This window comes from Kogia breviceps, chromosome 17 (assembly GCF_026419965.1).
Source record: "Kogia breviceps isolate mKogBre1 chromosome 17, mKogBre1 haplotype 1, whole genome shotgun sequence".
Lineage (NCBI taxonomy): Eukaryota > Metazoa > Chordata > Mammalia > Artiodactyla > Physeteridae > Kogia > Kogia breviceps.
The window spans coordinates 73,610,439-73,625,162 of record NC_081326.1 but is presented as its reverse complement, the minus strand read 5'-3'; the positions used below and the strand labels follow the sequence as shown (position 1 = coordinate 73,625,162).

The 14,724-nt window shown below is 56.8% G+C and overlaps 1 protein-coding gene across 2 annotated transcripts in view; it reads left to right on the top strand.

Moving 5' to 3' along the window:
* The window catches only part of COL22A1 (collagen type XXII alpha 1 chain), a 247,900-nt gene that overhangs the window by 220,348 nt on the left and 12,828 nt on the right, over positions 1–14,724 (top strand). For both annotated transcript variants that reach the window (XR_010837384.1, XM_067017097.1), the window contains exons 53-58: positions 4,593–4,637; positions 5,447–5,500; positions 7,254–7,307; positions 12,754–12,807; positions 14,297–14,368; positions 14,529–14,564. Coding sequence is in view for 1 of the 2 variants with exons in the window: in XM_067017097.1 (XP_066873198.1) it covers positions 4,593–4,637; positions 5,447–5,500; positions 7,254–7,307; positions 12,754–12,807; positions 14,297–14,368; positions 14,529–14,564 (315 nt within the window). In the remaining variant the exon portion in view is untranslated. The remainder of the gene's footprint in view (positions 1–4,592; positions 4,638–5,446; positions 5,501–7,253; positions 7,308–12,753; positions 12,808–14,296; positions 14,369–14,528; positions 14,565–14,724) is intronic.

Genomic DNA, 14,724 nt, shown 5'->3' with positions numbered 1-14,724 from the left:
CCACAACAGTGAGAGGCCCGCATACCACAAAAAAACAAAAAAACAAAAAAACAAAAAAAAAATAGAGTTACTTATAATTCTACAACACAGAAGTAAAGCTCTGTTAACGTTCCAGCATATTTTTTTAGTCTCTTTTTCTGTGTATGAAATCCAACATTTATATATCTAAATCTACATCTATCATTTATATATCTAAATCTGTATCTTGCTGTCAAGCTATTTATTATACGTATAAACATATACAGACACTTTTTTTTAAGAACCACCATTTTATCTTTTTATTATATAAAATTTCAGACATACACAAAGTAAACAGAATAGTGAAATGAACTCCCACGTGCCAGTCACTCAGCTTCATTCATCATTATTCTGCTTCATATCTACCTCTACTCATTTCCTATCCCCTACTCAATACTTTTCAAGTTTTTTGATATAAAATTTACATACATCGAAAAATCTTACCTGTATCATTTGGACAAATAGATATATACACATGTAACCCACGTCATCATTTCATTTTAAGCCCCATGGTTTTCTGCAGGGGTCTTAAAACAAGACTCAACAACTTGGATCCCATTTTAATGTCAGGATGGCCAACCCAATGCCAATGGCTTAGAGTGCATGATCAGTTAGCAGTGGATATGCTGAAGGGATGTTGAGGTAGGGAGGGGTCTACTGTTATATATATGCATAAAAGATCCACAACAGAGCAGAACAGGAAAGAAACATACCTTGCAAGTAAAGGAGTTGGACTTAGAGTGATCTATGAAAGAAGATAAGCGCATGAGAGAGAAGAGACTTCATAACTTTATAAACTCCATGAGAAAAAGAAGATACTCCTACCTTTTAGCTTTTAGATGGCAATTAGAGGAATCCCAAAACAGGGCCTGAGAGGTTGCCTCGATCGTCAGTGTTTTAAAGCTTCTCCACAGCCTGCCTGACAGAGCCTTCAGTGCATGTCTTCACTCTCTCCCACCTATAAAAATGAACTCTATGTATTTTGGGGTTGTTGGGTTGTTTTTTGTTTGTTTGTTTGTTTTGTTTTTTGCGGTCCGCGGGCCTCTCGCTGTTGTGGCCTCTCCCGCTGCGGAGCACAGGCTCCGGACGCGCAGGCTCAGCGGCCACGGCTCACGGGCCCAGCTGCTCCACGGCATGTGGGATCCTCCCGGACCGGGGCACGAACCCACGTCCCCTGCATCGGCAGGCGGACTCTCAACCACTGCCCCACCAGGGAAGCCCTATTGGTTTTTTTTTCCACTAAATGCTTTACTCCTTTATAATTTCAAAATTGTTTACAAAATTCCTTAAATTTTCTTTGGAAACAAATATGATGTTCAATGAAAATCTTAAAATCCAATTATCTGGCAAGAAGTAGGAGATCAAAATGCTAGTTCGATTTCCTTAATGTTAATGTTTCCTTAAAACATTAATGTTTCCTTAATGTTTTTCTGTTAAAAAAAAAAATCAGTAACTCACCTGGCTAGTATTCAATAAGGAGGAAATAAAGCACAAAAAATACTTTCCTTTTACCCAACTCTGCTTGCTTTTCACCTGCTTTGCGTCAGGAGAAGAAACCTAAGAATAGGGGCTGCCACCTCTTATGAGGGATTAAAGCACCCAATGAGTGATTTTTTTTTTTTTTAAGGTCGTTTCTGGTTTACTGGAGGGAGGGTTTGGTTTTTTGTTTTCTTTTTCTTTTTTCAGCCACGGAGAGCCATTTGCTGGGAAGTGTGCTGGGGCGCGATCCGCCTCTCAACACGGAGTTGTAAGGAATCCTACTTCAGTGCAGGGACAGAGGTTAGAGACGCAGGCAGGTGAAAGGACACCCGCCTCCTCTGGCTGGCGCGGCATGAGCTTGGAGATAGACAGACCTGGGCTCATCTTTCACTTTGTCGTTTATTAACTTTGTGACCTGGGTCAGGGGACCGTTCTGAACCTCCGTTTCTTCTTTTCTGAAATGGGCATCAGAATAGCTCCCACTTCTCTAGGGTGGTTGTGAATACTGAAGGAGAAGATAAAACATGGCAAATTCCCAGCCAAGTGTCTGGGACGTTGTGTGTGGCTCCCTCGTTGGTGCCTTTGTCCATGATTATTTGGGAGGAGAGCAACCAGGGTCCCTGCCTCTGCACTGGCTGGATTTGGGGAAGATGCCAGGCCCCGGGAGGCCCAGTCCCTCCCCAGGGAAAGGGAACTGGCCTATTTTGAACAGTGGAGAGCACTGTTTATTTCTTTTTCAATCCTCATGGCAACTCTGCAGAAGTGGGTTCTACCCTCATTTTACAGATGTGGAAATTGACTCCCAGTGAAGAGAAGTAAAGCACCCAAGACCTACAGCTAGAAAGTGGGGAGCCATGGTTCAGTTCCAGACCTGACCCCAAAGTCAGCCCTGCTCCGTCATACTTAATAGCATGTAAAGCCCCTTTCCATAGATTAATCCTGCAAAGCTCTGCCAGGTGGGTATTTTTATTACCCTCATTTCATAGATGGTGATGTTAGGACTCCAAGGGGTCGGTTGACTTCTCCGAGGTTACAGTGGTTCAACGTGGAGGCAAATGTGGGCGACTCCGTCTCCTCCTCCTGCTTTCCCCTGCTCCTCCCAGGCTCTGAGAGCTTCCCTTTCTGTTGCACCGCCCTGCGGCCTGGCAAGTGACCTTCAGAGCCTCCCCCCTAAGGCCCCCACTCTTATCCCCCAAGCGGTGAGGAACAGGAAGGAGAAAGCGTTTCCAGGGTAACGAGCGCCGCCGCAGAGCAGCGGGGTGCTAGGCCGCAGCTCTCATCAGACGGCCAGGCCAGAGGGCTGTCTTCTCCCCGGTGGGGTCTTCTCTGGCCTTTTGAAACCAGGAGGTAAACTCAGGAGATAAGGTCTGAGAAGGGCCTGGCGGCATCAGCTGGGAGGCATTTGGCCTTGGCCTCGGAGGGGCCCTCTTTGGCCGCACGGTGCTGCCTCCCAGAGTTGAGTGTGGCACTGGAGAGGCTTTGAATCATGGCCCCACCGCTTACTCTCTGTGTGATAGACCAGCCGGAGCTTCTTTTCTATGAAGTGGGGGAAATGAATCCCATCTTACAGGACTTCATTGCGCTGAAATGGGAGCGCGCCCCGTGGCTGCAGCACGTACGCAGTAGGGGCTCTGCAGATGGGGGTTTCCTCTCTTTCCCCTGCTGCACTCTCACTCCTCTCTCCCCGCCTCGTGCCTTCCTTACAGCGAGTGAGAGGCTAGGGCAGGACCTCACCGCTCACCGTGAGGCCGCCTCCGCACCGCTCGGAGGAGGGCACGCTTCCCTGTACCGTGCGGCGCCTGTCTGTGGGCCTTGTGTTGACAAGTGAGATGAAATTCAAGGTCCCGTCCCAGGTGCTCCCAGACCCTCTGACCTTGACCTCTGTGCACAGACATCAGCCCCCTACAAGGGCATCGCTCTGTGTCAGCCACCGGCTGGGGGCTCAGCCGAGCAGGACCCTCAGAGCAGAGCTCAGGCAGTGATGGCCTGAGGAGGTGACACACAGAGAGAAAGGCGCCAGGAAGGCGGTAGAAGGTGCCTGGGAGGGGCGACTGAGATGCTGGAGTTGGGGTGGGAGGCTGGCCGAGAGCAAGACCTGTAACCGGGGAGGGGGGTGATTTACCCGACGGGCCAGTGCGCGCCAGCAGGAGGGAACAGCAGTGAACACGTGAGGCCTGCGGCAGGGACTTCGGGTGGGGCGGGACCTGGACGTGGTCCGCTGCTGCGGGGGGTGGGCAGGGGCTGCTCGGGGCCTGTGCGTGCCTGGGTCTCAGCAGGTGGGCAGGCGCCCTGACAGCGGGCTGCAGAGATGGTGGCCAGGAGCAGAGCCCGGGAGCGGGACACACGGCAGGCGAAGTAGGAGGGCTCCGGGGCTGCGCAGGCCTCCCTGGACCCCGATCCGAGATCCCTTTCTAGCTGTGGGGCTTTGGCAGGTGTTCTACCTCCTCTCTGAGACTCAGCTTCCTCATCTGTGAAGTGGGGATTATTACACAATCGGGGCGGCCTGACTGTTAACAGATGGCAGTGTCAGCTCCGCTAAGAGCTTCCTCTTTGCTCAGAAGGCTTGTGCTTCAGGGAGACCATCTCCAAGCTGCTCTTCTGCGCAGGGAGGGCCCTGCCCCATGGCCCAGGATGAGACTTCCGGGCTGGCTGTACTCACAGCTGCTGGGGGGGACCAGCAATGGCTACAGGAACGAGGAAGGTGCCCAGGCCCTAACTTGGGGTGAAGGCAGTGTTGTCTCAAAGGGAACTGCCTACCCCGGGATCCAGGCGGAGGGGGTCCTAGCCACGTGGTGTGAGATGAGGAAGAAGCTGGAGTTCAGGAGACACGTGGGGAGACCCCACCACCCTCCAGGACATTTGTGGGAGGGGCCCCTGCAGCCCTGGCCTCGCTGCAGAGCGACCGGGAGGAAGGGCCTGGCCCCCCAGTCGGGCATCAGGGACCGGGCCCACGTCTGGCAACTGGTCAGGAACCAGGGGCATCGGGTGAGACGCAGAGAGGGGTCAGGGTGCGCTGGACCGTCTCCCTGGAGTCCACCCTGTCCCGCGCTGTCCGCCTGCCCCTTGGTGGGATAACTTCATTCTCTTTCTTCTAGGGCTTCAAGGGACACCCAGGCGACTCCGGCCACCCTGGCCCCCGGGTAAGTGGACATGTCGCCATCAGGTCGCCCCAGTGCACCTGAGCTGGCACTTCTGGGCGGAGGGCTCCCGGGCCCTGCAGGCGGGGCAGTGCCGTGTCACCTGAGAGGGGACAGTGGCAGCACTGGAAGCATCATCCCTCCTCAGCCAAGTGTTTCTAGACGTTTCTTCTGGGGGCCACACGCTGATGTGCAGCCAGTCTGACCAAGTCAGGTGTGGTCACTGCCGGCTGTGCTGCCCACAGACTGTGCTGTCCTGGGTCCGGGGAGGCGAGTGCCGTCATTAGGTCTGCTTTCCAGGGGAGGGAACTGAGGCCCAGAGGATGTGGGTGGTTTTCCCGAGGTCCCAGAGCTAATGTGTGGAAAGCTCCGGCTTCTCCCACGTGGCAGACTCTGGGCCCTGTCTTCCTACCCTTTACTTTCCCCCTCCTCTGCCGCGTGCCCCAAACGGAAGGACCCTCAGTGGCCCACCGGTTAAGCCCACTGCTCTGTTCAGCGAGGAGAAAGCTGAGGTGCAGAGGGGGTCCAGTGGGTCAGCAGGTGAGGAGACAGAATCCCCAGCGGTTTGCCTGACCTGTCAGGAGGTGTCCCTGCAGCTCACAGTGGCAGAGCAGGCCCAGGACTCGAAGCTGGCCTTGAGGACGCTGCAGACCCCACTTGGGGCCACGACTCCCTCCGTAGGGTGCTTTCGGGTGGGCCGTCCTCTTCTCCGCCTCCCAGATGCTCCGGGACCACTGCGGCTGGGGCAGCAGGCGTCCTGCATCTATCTCTCTCCCTAACGGCAGCTCTTTTGTTTCTGCTTCCCCCTTTAGGGAGAGCCTGGGGCCATGGGGCCCCCTGGCCGGGAAGGGTCACCAGGAAAAGATGTGAGTGTGGGTGTCCTGTGGGGCCTGGCTGGGCCTGTGGGAGGAGGAGGTGTAGAGGACGTGCGTCACTGAAGGACCAAGGGATGCCCAGGAACTGGCCTGGGGGGTCGGTGCCGCTGTGGAGAGAGTCACGGGCGAATTCTGGAAATCTGCTGGTGATGCTTCACCTTCCGGCACCACGGGCTGCATGAGTTCTCCTTGGGGTCCCGAGGAGGCCCCGGGTCTGGGCTTCCGGCTAAGAGGGTTGGTGCCCGTGCCATATGACAGATAAGGAGGCTCTGCTGAGCCCGTCACGACTTGTCTGTTGACCTCAGTGATGTGCGAGTCGGATCTGGCCTTACGTGGACTCCAGTGGCGTTTCAGAGTCTCCCCAGATTATTTCTCCACCTCCAGTGTTCTGTAGCCTCATGGATCCATCACGGCACCACTGTGTACCCCTCACCTGCTCTCACTGACTCGGGGTCACGTCAGGGCGGGACGAACCATTTTTTACCCCAGTCATACAAATAGAAAAGCTAAGACCCAGAGAGGCCAGGAGACGTCCTCATGGTCACACAGAGTCAGAGGCAGGAGGAGGCCGCGTGGAGTCCAGACCTTCCAGCTCTGCATCCCCACAGGGCACTGGCCTTGGGACGTGACAGCCTGCAGGGCCTTCGACATGTGTGGGCACAGCTTGGCCTCCCGGGAGTGGGCGCTGGGTCAGGAACACGGGCACACGGTCCTCGGGTCCGAGGCGGGCCCGTGCCCACCCCCTTGCATCCTTCGGGACCTGCCTTTAAGCCCCGGCGAAGTGCCCTCTGCCCCCTGGGTCTTGTCCTGTGTTGCCTCCTTGGCTGATCTGTTGTCATGAGACGATGGAGCAGGGAAGGATCTCAGCAGAAATCTGGTCTAGTTCTTGGGCTTTTCCTGTGCAGTGGAATCCATTTCACAAACCCCAGCCGAGTGTGTGGAGGCCCTGCACCAAGCTCGAAGCGGGAGAGCTGCCTTGACCCCAGGCGAGGCCTGTCCCCAGCCCTGTCCCCTAAAGGCGCCCCTCAGGTGCTGAAGGGTAGCTTGGACGCCCCGGTCTTGCCGAGCCTGTTCACCTCAGTTTACAGTACAGGGCGTGAGGGGAGCTCCCCGGGCAGGGGCGTGCTTGGGATTCAGCTGGCCCCGCAGGGCACGCTGCAGCTGGGACAGGAGGCCAGGCTGCCAGCCCGTGGTGCAAATGCCTTCTTCCCCCCTTCTCAGCTCTCTGACTTGTCATTTTAAAACTCCCATCTTCTGGGGTGTTGTACAGTCTGATTTGTGTAGGAGCATGGCCAAGCTTCTGCTTCTTTCATTCATTACGCGGGGAGACTTACAGCCCCGTCAGGAGGCTGCCTGGAAGACCGCGTAGGCGGTGGCGGCGAATCCCCGCTGCTTGGCGCACCTTCCGGGTGGAGTTTTTCCTACTGTGAGGCCTGAGGCAGGAGGGGCCCCAGGTGGCCGTCCAGTGACTCAGGGAGAGGACACCAGGAGAAGTTCTCTTCCCTGTTACCTGCCTTAGTCCCCGATGGAGCCCCCCGACGTCCCCGTGGGGACAGGGAAGTACTCAGCTGCAGGAGGCGAGTCTGTCCGTGCTCAGAATAACCGGTGACTGATGATGGGGCGGCCTGGGTGTCATTTGTCCGTCCTCTTGGGTGACCGGGTGAAGTTGGTCCACATTTGAAACCGTGTCTCTGCCGCCTTCGTGCAGCGGCTCTCTGGGTAATGTGACCTCTCTCTGTTGCAGGGTGACGTTGGACCCCCAGGGCCACAGGGTCCCCAAGGACTGAGGGGCTTACCGGTGAGTTTTGCTTTGGCAGGGCCTGCTACCACGGTCATACTTGGTTGGTTCATCCTGGTACAGCCCTGTGTGTTGTTAAAAACGTGACAGAATGTCTTAGCAGTTGGTAGATAGCCACTGCCCTGAGCCCCCCTAGTGGCCGAGGACACACTCTCCAGGCTCTTTTCTGGGACCGTCTACCCACAACCCCGAAACTTAAAAGGTGCCACTCGGCACGGCAGGCGCGCTGTGGGACTTCCCCTCCAGTCATGCTCGAGCTTTAGGGCATTCTGGCGTTCAGGGCATGCTCTGTTAAGAGTTCACTAGAGCTGTCATTGCAAAGTAGCACAAACGCAGTGGCTTAAACAATGGAAACTTACTGTCTCTCAGGTGTGGAGGCCAGAAATCCAAGACATTTGTTGTCTCACTGTTCTGTAAGCTAGGAGTCCAAGGTCAAGGTGCCAGCAGGATTGGTTCCTTCTGAGGGCTGCAAGGGAGAACCGTCCCTCAGAAGGCCTCTCTTAGCCTCTGGTGGTTTGCAAGCAACCTCTGGCGTCCTTGGCTCGTAGAAGCATCCCTCCAGCCTCTGCCTTCATCTTCACATGATGTTCTCCCTGAGGACGTGTCTCTTGTCCCAAAGTCCCCTTTTTGTAAAGACACCAGTCATATTGGATAAGGGGCACATCCTACTCCAGTATGACCTCATCTTAATTAACTACCTATGCAAGGACCCGATTTCCAAGTAAGTTCAGGTTCTGACATACTGAGGATTAAGACTTCAACGTATGGGTTGGTGGTGGGAGGACACAGTTTAACTCATAACATGCCGTGTGGTTAATAAGTATTTTGAATATTATCTCTGCCTGTACATGTACTTAAGTGAACCTTTCTCTTATCCAAAAGCAGCCTGAGCGAATATGGGAGAGGGATGCAGAAGATACATACTTACATTCCTGGTTCTGTGTCAGAAGAAGCAGCTGCCTTATCCCGTTTAACCCAGGGCCCTTATCCTAGGGGCTGCTTAATGTATATGTGCCTGTATATATGAGCATAAATGTGACCCGTGATGATGGTGAGAGGGCTCATACAGGATGGAATGTTAACAAAGTAAAGAGAACATTCCCTCTTTATCCCCTCATCCCACACTCCAGAGGGAGCCACTGTTAATAGCGTTCTGTGTATCTGTGAGAATATTTTCAGTACACCTACTAGCATATAGACAGAAGGCACGCTTGTTACACACTTCATCTTTGCAACTTGCTTATTTTGCGTAGCTTGTGTACACGTAGGTATGTTTTGAGTGAGTAATGGTGTCAATGAATGAGTGAGTAAACCTGTAAGGCAGGTATGTGGGCTTCCTGGGTCGAGGTTACGCAGCTGGCAAGAGCTTCCGGGGAGGATTTAAACCTAGGACTTTCTGACAGCATTTCCGATGTTCTCCACCTCTCGTGGCCGTGAGCTCTGTCTTCAGGCTCCTACGGGAGGAACGTGGGGGGCAGGGCACATGTGTCCGACTCACCACGTGGAGCCCCACTCCTCCCTGCTGGGGCCACAGCGACTCAAATCCAGCCTTCCATCCTGAGTCGGCGGCCTGTGAGGGCTCAGGGCGCCCTCCGTGCCCTGGTCTGCGATCCCCGGTGGCCAGAGCAAGGGCGCGGACAGCCTTCTGATCAGGGCGCAGGCCCTGTGCTGTCCTGGGCCTCCCGTCCTCTGGGCAGGTGACCCTCCTGTCGTCTGCATGGACGCCGAGTGCACTGGGGGCCTGGCCGCTTCTCCGTCGCCTCCGGGTAGCAGCCCGCTCAGGGGTGCTCACCCGCTTGGCTTCGTACTTTGTACTCTGCGGCAGCAGCTCACTGTCTGACGTGCCCTGCCCTCTTTCTAGGAGGTGGTGTTTGTTCATTCAGCGCGCAGGCAGTGGGTTCAGCGCAGAGCAAGGAGCTGGCCGGTGCTCTGTATCCATTCTCCCGCTGAGTGAGGTCAACCCGGGGACTCCCTGGGGCATTGCGCCATCCCCGTGGGCACACACAGGAGACTGGCCCCCGGCTGGGCCCCTCGGCCGTGAAAAACCCCCGAAGCCCAGGCCCTCTGGGGCGTGCGTCCCCAGTGGGGGTGCTTTTGCCCCAAGGGGACAAATGTTGGTTCTTGGGGTGCCAAAAGCTCCTACTTTTTAGTATCAAGCACAGATGTGCATATGGAACAGAAGTAGATACACGGTATAGGTGTGGCGTTAAATTCAAATGGAGCAGTTCGGGGGCTTCCCTGGTGGCGCAGCGGTTGCGAGTCCGCCTGCCGATGCAGGGGACATGGGTTCGTGCCCCGGTCCGGGAGGATCCCACGTGCCGCGGAGCGGCTGGGCCCGTGAGCCGTGGCCGCTGAGCCTGCGCGTCCGGAGCCTGCGCTCCGCCATGGGAGAGGCCACAGCGGTGAGAGGCCCACGTACAGAAAACAAACAAACAAACAAACACTACAAATGGAGCAGTTCGAGAAAAACCGTGAATGGGCACCCGGGCGGGAGCGCTGACGACAGAAAGGTGGAGGAGCCCCTCCAGGGAGCGGTGCCTGGTCCTGCTGGCCCGTCGCGGCGTCCACATCTGGGCTCTGGCTGGAAAGAAGCCCCCTGGGCTCGCTTCCTGGCTGCCCTCCTCCTCGTCCCGTGGACTGGCTGTTTCTTCACCTCTCCAGGTCTCGGTTTCCTCATCCGTGAAGTGGGGGAAGTTGTGAGCACTGGCAAGTTAATCCAGTGACGCGACAGGACCGTGTCCAGCACTCGGAGTGCGCCCGGGAGGTGACTGTCACCGGGCCTCGCGCGGCCCTCTTCCTGGAGGGGGCGTCTGGCTCTTGGCTCTGGCCTCCCTCCAAGAGGGCGCAGAGTTAGCCCCTGAGGAATGCAGATGCCAGGGCACAGGGAGGGCAGGGGGAGCAGCATTTGGGAACAGTGGGCCCGGTGGGACGGGTGTGTGCGCTGGAGGACAGGAGGCCGGTCGCCGCCCAGCTGAGGCTGCGAACAGCCTCGGGCACAGCCTGCAGGAGGCGGGCTCGGCCCCGAAGGCCTGAGGCCCCCAAAGGCAGGTTTGTGGTTTTCTAACTTGCTCCCCTCAATCCCGAGGAACCTCGCAAGGCATCCGTAACCAGCAGTCAACCGCTCAAGTTTCCCAAGTGCGTGTGTTCTTGGACACGTACGACCGGGTTCCAGGTGGTTTCCCTGACAGTCGCTCTCACTCACCGGGAGCCGACATGCTTTGCTGAGTGAAGAGAAGGTTCCTGGCCACTTCAGCCAGTTCACATGGCCTTGAACCAGACCCTGAGCGTGTGTGGAGGGCCTCCAGGAAGTGTGGGCCGGGTCCGGTCCATGGACGTAATTCACTGCCTGAGCTCCGCAGACGCTGGGCCAGGCACTCTCTGACCGTGCCGCCCACAGAGGAGAGGAGGCGGCCCAGGGAGGTCGAGTGCCTTCCCAAGGCCACACAGCACGTGAGCGACAGAGCCAGCATTTGGATTCGGCAGTCGGGTCCGAGAGTCTGCAGCTTGAGCCCACCTGGCCCGTGTGCGCTAGGGCCCCTTGGCAGGAAGGCCACCCGGTGGAAAGGAGTGGGCAGGAGTCTGGAGCTCAGAGCCGTTGGGGAGGGAAAGCTGTTGCCTCCGCTTCTGAGAGGCACAGACGCCAAGGGGGCTTCATGAGGACCAACGGGGCGTGAGGAGGCCTGTGGTCCAGGAGGAGGGAGCAGGTCTCAGCCCCAGTCGGCCTCTAGCGCGCTGACAGGTGACAGCTGGCTGCCCAGAGCCGCCCCTCCCTCTGTGCGCGGCCGCCTGTGTTGGCACCGTGTGTTAATGTGTCTCGGCCCTCATTCTCTAGGCGAACAGCGGACCAGAGGGGGGAGGAGGAGGGATGTAATTGGCATCGGGAGGAGCCAGAGTGCGTATTTTTAGAGGGACGCAGATGGGCTGCTGGGTGGGCGCAGGAGGTGCAGGGCAGCGCCGTCGTGCCTGGGCAGACATCGCGCGCAGTCTCAGACGCCGAGCGGCCTCTCCGATGTCAGCACTCGCTAGCCCTGCGATCCCAGGCGGGTCCCGTGCTTTCTCCGACCCTCGGCCTCCTCATCTGTGATGTAAAGGCACCCGTGCACACGGCACGACCCCTGGGGGGCCCGGTGAGATGAGGCGGCACGTGAGTCACCCACGATCACACGTGCACACGTGAGGCACAGGGGGGAAGCCCTGCTCGTGGTCACTGTTGATAACCCCCGGCAAGCCATAGCTTTCACGAGCATGGGGTGGGGGCGGCGCCGCCAGGGTTCGAACCACGGCCCCTTCCTTTCCATCTTAGGAAGGTTGTTCAGCATTTCTGTGCCTCGGTTTCCCCATTTGTAAAATGGCGACGCCTGCTCTGTCGTGAGCAGTGAGCGAGTTAATGCGTGTGAAGCCCTGGCACGTAGGAAGCGCCCGGGCAGTGTTAGTGACTTTTTACTGTCACGTGTTTCCGTGAAGCCAGCTCATCTGTAAACGTGTGCTTCACAGACTTTAGGACGTTGGCACGTGGTGGTTCAGGGATCAGTGCAGCGTGGTCTCCTGCGAGGTTGCTGGTTCATTCATCTAGCAGAGTGCCCGCCTCCTGTGTGTGGCTGACACGTGCCAGATGCTGGGCATGGACACAGACAAGGCAGGGAGGAGAGGCAGCGAAGGACGCAGCCGTCTGGTGGGGAAGGTCCTGAGCAGGAGGGAAGTGAGGGCAGGGGCGTGAGCAGCTCAGCTGACGCTGACCTGTGGGTTTGGGGCTTACTAGGAATCGGTCTATAGCTTAGGAGCATGCTCGAACTTTGTGATTTTTATGCTACCAAGGATCTTACTGGTTAAATGTATTTATTCAAATTACAAATGGGCGCACAATACCCATCAAGCTAGAGAGCAGTGTTATGGATGTGAGTCTGTCCTGGAATCTGGAGCGAGTGGACCTTCCACCCAGTAGCCGTGAGATGCTGCACCAGCCACTTTTCTGTGTCTCGATATCTTTATCTGTTCAACCCAGTGGTGGCCATCATGGAGGAGGAGGATGGGATAAGGGTACGGATGTGCATCCTCAGCTGAGAGCAGCCCGCGGTGATGTGAGCGCTTTCGTTTGTTCCTTAAGTCAGCACCCGAGCGGGGAGGATGAACGGGACAAGTGAACGATGTGGTCATGATTCCTTACCGTGCCTGGGCTCTGGGCATCAGTCACCAGCCCAGGATTTTTCATGCACGTCAACTCATTTAATTACTTCTTATTTATTACGCGTTAAGCATCCCAAAAGCTCCTTTTACAAGTTGAGAAACATCCTCTGAGTAATGACTGGGAGCCACGCTGGTCCGAGGAACAGCTCTACGTGTGAAAGCAGGCCCTCCGCATCCAGCAGTCTCTCTGTTCCGCTGCCCTGCTCTGTGAGGTCCTGGCGGAGCATCCTGGCAGCATCCTCTCTTCTGTTTCCTCCACCAGGGTAAGAACGGATCGCCTGGATCTCCGGGAGGCCATGGCACTCCAGGCAGTCCGGTGAGTACTGTCCCGCTGCTCTGATGGAATCGGGGCAGCCTTTGAAAGCTTGTGTGGTTTACGTCACAGACTGTCTGGTCGCTGTTTCCAGAAGCCTCAGTGGGAAAAGATGGTGTCTGGATGGCAGGAACAGGCTGGCGGCAAGAGGAGCCGCGGAGGACGCCTGTCAACGTTTAAAATGCACATGATGATGCACTTGCCTGTCTGTTGCCTACAACCTCAGACATCCAACAGGACAAAACTATTGAGACTAAAAAACAAACGTGTGACAAGGTTGCGTGGTAGTTGACTGATGTTTTTAGATGATGGAAGGCCGAGGGCGGGCTGACCGACCCTCACCACCTCAGACAGGGTTAGGGTGCGTCGTGGGGGTGCGTGTAACACAGATCCGGCTGAAGAGGCTCCTCCTGCTGGTGAGGGGGTGTTCGCAAGAGCTCACAATGGGTAGGTAGTAGAAAGAGGGTGACGAGTAATCAGCCGAGTTCTGGGCACTGGGTAGCAGGTTCGGGATTTGGGGTTCAGGTCTGGTCGCTGGGGAGACGTGGTGGGGGAGGTTGGTCCCCGATGGGGTCTAGGGGTGGATACGCGAAAGCCTGTCCACTAGTCTCCTCCCAGCCCAGCCTCACCGTATATTTATTTGGTAAAATTGGCAACCTTGTTGGGAAGGCCACTTTACGGTGTGCTGTTCAAGCGACAGGTGCATGGGGTCTGGGCAGAAGCGTCCGGCCAGCTGACTTGTCACTGTGGAAACCAGGGCGACCAGTCAGTCTGGATTTCCCAGGAACCTTCCTGGTTGTAGCACCGAAAATGCTGCATCCTGGGAAACGCATCGCTTCCCAGGCAGACGGGGCACCGGGCGGTCCTGACAGAGCCCCAGCTTCCTGCTGGACCGGGGGCAGCCGTGTTAGGGCATCTAACTCCTCAGCGCACACAGTGACGTTCCTTAGGAACCATCGTGGGAGTGTTGTTACCCCTGCTGAGACGTCACAGACGGGACGGGATTGGGTCCCGAGGCTGATCCATGCCCCGTGCGGAGCTGACCCCCCAGAGGAGCTGAGCCACGTGTGGTGGCTGCCCAGAAAGGTTGAAACTAAGGTCCCCAAACACCTGTCCCCACACGTGAGCCTGCCGAGCCGTAAGACCTGCTGGCCGCTGGGGAAGAGGAGCGCTGCCCCTTCGGGAGGTTACTTGGAGGGGCCCCATACGCAGCAAGGTGTTTTGTTTAATGTTTGTCCCATTCTGTTTCTGCTGCTTTGAATGGGAGAGCCGTTGACTGGCTACAGGATTCTCCTCCTGCTCCTGCACCCCACGGGGTATCCACAGTACCCCCCATCCCTCCCTAACCCAGCCCCTCTGTTACAGGAAAGGGGTCTTCTTCCCTTTTGTTCACGTGCCAGGCCTTCGGAGTACAGAGGGGTTACGAGGTCTCTGAATCCTCTTGAGTTGGCACTTGACCTTGAAGAATTAATGCCCTGCTTTCCCTCTGCAGGGCCAGAAGGGAACCAGAGGAGAAAACGGCAGCCCAGGGCTCCCTGGCTTCCTGGGTCCCCGTGGGTCGCAGGTGAGCATAGAACCCTGTCGGGGAATGTCCCCGGCTGGCCCCTTGATTGCTGTCTCTGCTGGAGCGTGACTTGGGTGAAAGTGTGTGTTGTAGAGACAGTCGTGTTATCTGCAACGTGCCGACGTAGCAGAGCTCACTGATATTCTCTTCTGTGTCGTAGGGTGAGCCGGGAGAGAGGGGAGTCCCAGGCAAGGAGGCAAGTACCGTGCACCCGTCTTCTCCTCCCGGTGACCTTTCCTGTGGGAGACACGGGCTCACTTCACGGGCGGGCGACCCGTGCTGTCTCCCGGGGCCCTGGGCCTAGCAGGGCTCCCACACGTGCTTCTGTGTCCTGCTGTTGCCGCCCGGAAATCCTC